Source organism: Sycon ciliatum, unplaced genomic scaffold (genome assembly GCF_964019385.1).
Source record: "Sycon ciliatum unplaced genomic scaffold, ocSycCili1.1 SCAFFOLD_2424, whole genome shotgun sequence".
NCBI lineage: Eukaryota > Metazoa > Porifera > Calcarea > Leucosolenida > Sycettidae > Sycon > Sycon ciliatum.
In genome coordinates this window covers 9096-13353 of record NW_027044960.1, presented here as the reverse complement: position 1 = coordinate 13353, position 4258 = coordinate 9096, and the positions used below count along the sequence as shown (strand labels likewise).

The 4258-nt window shown below is 46.4% G+C and overlaps 1 protein-coding gene across 1 annotated transcript; it reads right to left on the bottom strand.

Moving 5' to 3' along the window:
- Positions 1–34: 34 nt before the first annotated feature.
- On the bottom strand, positions 35–2324 carry LOC135830763 (uncharacterized; the record flags this gene model as incomplete). Its single annotated transcript, XM_065342979.1, has 4 exons — positions 1870–2324; positions 1048–1693; positions 611–855; positions 35–406 (listed from the first exon to the last, which is right to left on the bottom strand). Coding segments are annotated over exons 1-4 (1690 nt in total), but the record flags the coding sequence as incomplete, so codon positions are not given.
- Positions 2325–4258: the final 1934 nt, after the last annotated feature.

The window sequence follows — 4258 nt, the reverse complement described above, 5'->3', positions numbered from 1 at the left end:
GAGTCCATGTACTCGTAGGGGTAGACACCCTTACGCAGGAGAAGGTCATGATGGGCCAATGTACGAGTAAGCTTGAAGGCATCTTCCGGGGTGTTGCTCACCAACGAGTCCAGAGAGGAGTTCAAGAAGGCCATGGAGTCAATGAAGCGGTACTGGCGCCACTTGAATGAAATATATTTCTCCATGTTGTTGGCGATGACACTGATCTCACCAACCTTCTTAATCCGCTTACGCTGGTTAGAGTCCTCGTACTCCACCTCTTCAACCTCGGTCATACCAATGTGGGCGATGAGGTGGTGAGCATCGTACCCTTTCAGGTTGTGAAACACAACCGGAATGATCTGGCGATCTGGGTAGATACTCAGCTGAATATTACACTGGTAGTGTGCAGCACCACGGTAGTTGCCTGTGCAGATATTCAGAAAGAGGGGAATACACAAACATAGTAAACATCTACAGTGAAGGTGATACCACAGACAATACAATTCAATACACCGTGATAAAACACAGATGCAAACAGCTACAAAGACATGAAAATGCACTATACACATACGCATATCTACACACAACTGCAAAACAACAAAAATAAACAAAAAATTATAATACTTACCAGTGAGATGATCATGATCACGAACACGATCTTCTCCAAGTACTTCATCACATATCCAGCAGTTGACTGCGTTCTGAAACTCAAGCTCCAGTTCTGCCGTCATGCGAATTGGCCTGATATCAGCCAAATCCTCCTGGATACTGCCTTCCAACTCTTTGAGACTGTCGAAAAAGTTGTGAATGGCATTCTCACTGCAGTCGTCAAACTCGCCACGGACTTCACCGTTGGATCGGATGGCAGCATATCTACAAGAGCATAAAAGAAGAGGGAAAGTAAGAATAAGTGATTTTTTGAAAAAATGGAATCACACAAAATGCACATACTACAATACGAACACAATCAGGGGAGAACAAGACAAGAAGAAAATAACAGGAAGCACTGTGCAGGCATGAGTACAGCAAAAATTAGTCAAAAACAACACCAACAACAAAACATACCTGATGCTGCATGGTACATGACGGGCTGTGCGTACAGTGCTGCTGCCATGCTGTTCCTCCATCGGCTCAATGATGGCCTCCGTATCAGCGTAAATGATATATGGAGCCACCATCCTGTGCTTCAAATTTGTATATTTGAGGATGCTGTCCTTTGCTGTGGGCATGACTACTGGCACAGGCTTCATCACCTGACATCTCTCGCTGTGATGCTGCAGGGAGTCTGCTGTTTTGTGTGCGGAGAGGCATCGGAAGCAATAGTGTGTTGCCCGCTTGTTCTTATTCTCACATGCACGACTGAAGTTTTTTATCCATGTGAAGTGGTTGTCATGTAGAAGCAGGTTGATTGGAGTCTCCTGTCGCTCGCTGAGATACAGTGGGTACAGATTCCCCTCGTAGCCAAACACATTGATTGCAAGACCATTCTGTAACTCCACTTTGGGTACATCACTGAGCGTTGCAGGGAACATCACACCATCGAACCGCAGCTCATCAACGTACTGGGTGTACCTGGATACACGCTGTGGGTTGTTGTCGATGGGATGCATCGCTGACAATAACGCCCACATCAAACACCTGTCATCGTTGTTCTTTACGTTAATGATGGCCTTCTTTTTTTCTAATTTGGGCGGGATATCAGCTGCACCACCTACAGAACACCACAAAAATACAACGAAGGTTTTTCTCAGAGTTACACCACATTACAACTACACCCTCTCGACAATCACGAAAGACTGTACATCTGGTACAAAACATACATCTTCAACTTTCCACAAGAAATTCGACAGGCTTCGAACAAACACTGCCGGATGAACAGAAACTCACCTCGAAGAGGAGTGTACTTTGCTGTCGACACATCCAGCTGTCTCACTCGAGAAACGGTCCAGTCAGATCCGTTCTGCACCCACTTATCAATAAGACCAGTGATCCTCGCCACCATCGTCTTGACTGCACTATCAATATCCCCTTCGCTGAGGATCCGAGCCGGTCTACTTCTAAAAAACGGGAAGGCAGACGTACTACCCGTGGCCGACTCTCGTGTCATCTCCACCCTCAAAACTAAAACCACCTTGAAAGGGTGAGACTGAAGCTCCTCGAGCAGAACCTGTCGGAGCTCGTCATGATGGCTGCTGAAAAAGACGAGAGGATCAGTGCCTGAACCTGGCAAAGAAAACTTTTTCAAAAAACCTCGCACGGCACTCGAGGTGGGCTGTCTGGGCTGCCTGGATCTTTTTGCACTTGGCTCCGCCATCGTCACGTAACCTCCAGCACTGCCTACAACATACTGAGGAAAAATCTCCTCGTACAGCGTATATGAGGTCGGCTATCACACTAGTATAATGACACGTGTACACTAACTAATTAGTCCACCTTGTGTTGCACTGCGTCTTTTCCGCAGGGCCACTGAAGGTCGCACGCTCCGCGTGCTTATGCGCGCATGCGCAATATGTCATTCACTGCACATCTACGATGTGCAAATCAGGGAGTAGTACGTATTTTACTACTCCCCGGTGAAATGAATGCACCGAACGTGCACAAGTGCACGGTCGCCACGGAAAAGAACATGATGACATTTATGACATGGCAGGGCCAAAGGTCAAACCCTAGGGGGTCCCGAGGCCAGACCAAGCGCGCCCGATACAGTGTGCCTTATTCAACCCAAAGGTCAAAGGTCAAACCCTGGGGGAGTCCCGGGGCCAGACCAAGCACGACCGACACAGTGTGCCTTATTTGGCCCAAAGGTCAAAGGTCAAAAAGTGGGCCAGAACCCGCCCCGCACTTACTACTATTGGATTCTCCATGTGAATAAGAAATAATAGCTATGAAAAGTATGAATGCCGCAGACATCACCACGCAACATGACAATTTGTTCAAGGTTTGGTTTTGTGTGTTTCCAAAATCGATTTTCATGCTCCGATCATCAGTGAAATTCGATTTTGGAAACACACAAAACCAAACCTTGAACAAATAGTCATGTTGCGTGGTGATGTCTGCGGCATTCATACTTTTCATAGCTATTATTAAACTTTTATCTCCACGTAGATTATTTGAATAAGAAATAGTAAAGAAATAGTAAAGTCGAATGCAGATTAATTCTTGGCAGATATGACGTCACCACATGGCATACCTGTTTAGAATTTTCACTTTACCTTGTTGTTTTGGTCATTTTCAGGGATTTCCAACCAGGTTACAAAAACGGCCTCACGTGGCCTAAACTCCTCACTGGGATTAGACAACTGAACGGCCTTCTTAGTCAACTCTTTGATAGCATCAAACGTAGCCTTGTCGACAGTCTCGTTGAAGTGATGTATTTTCACGGTTCCATTGGAACAGGCCTGGTTTCCAGAGCGCGATGTCCAGTAGGGGGCGACAATGGCACGCTCCTCTCTCACCCTTGCGTTCAAATTGTAGCCTCCGGAAAAACCATTCAGGGACATTAGGCCATCAAGAGACACCTGGTGGAGAAACATATACCAAAGCAATGTAGATTGAGTGTGTGAGAAAACTTTCCCTTCTCCTCTTGAAGCACAAACCAACTGACTCCTGTTGCAGTAACTTAGGAGGGACGTTTAACCCTTTGCGTGCTGAGTACGAGTTAACTCGCACTTTATGCATGACCTGATCCACTACGTACGAGTTAACTCGCAAAAAAATCGTGCGATATATCGCAGTGCATAGATCAGTGTACACACTTTCGTAACTTCGTCAGACACAAACGCATCGCGACAATCAATACACCGTTGGAAAGGTCTTGACCCCATCTTTCCGGGCACATAAAGTTCTTCGGGATAGGATAAGAATTCATTGAGCGGCGACAAGATGAACACCGAAATCACGGCCCAGAGTGACGCGAATTGTTTTGTTCATGACTTCTTTTTGTTGAGGAGCGTGCCAGGGGATTCCCTTTGGCACGGCGCATGCGTGATGGACATCAAATTAAGCGCTTGGATCTGAGCTTTGCAGCACAGTTTGAATTGTGAAAATCTGTGGATTATTTGGGCAAGAAGCCGAACAAGAATGTGAAATTGAGTTGTTGTGCCATTCCGAGGCACAGTGGAATAGTTCGGAGAGGACGTGGAAGTAGCCCTGATGTGTCTATAGAGCTGAGAGCTGCCAGGATGGATTCGCTTGGTCCTGATCTTTCCAACGAGCCCAGGACGATGAAAATCCATCAAGGTGGAGTGAAATGAGAAAAGATTTCGTTCGGAGCTGT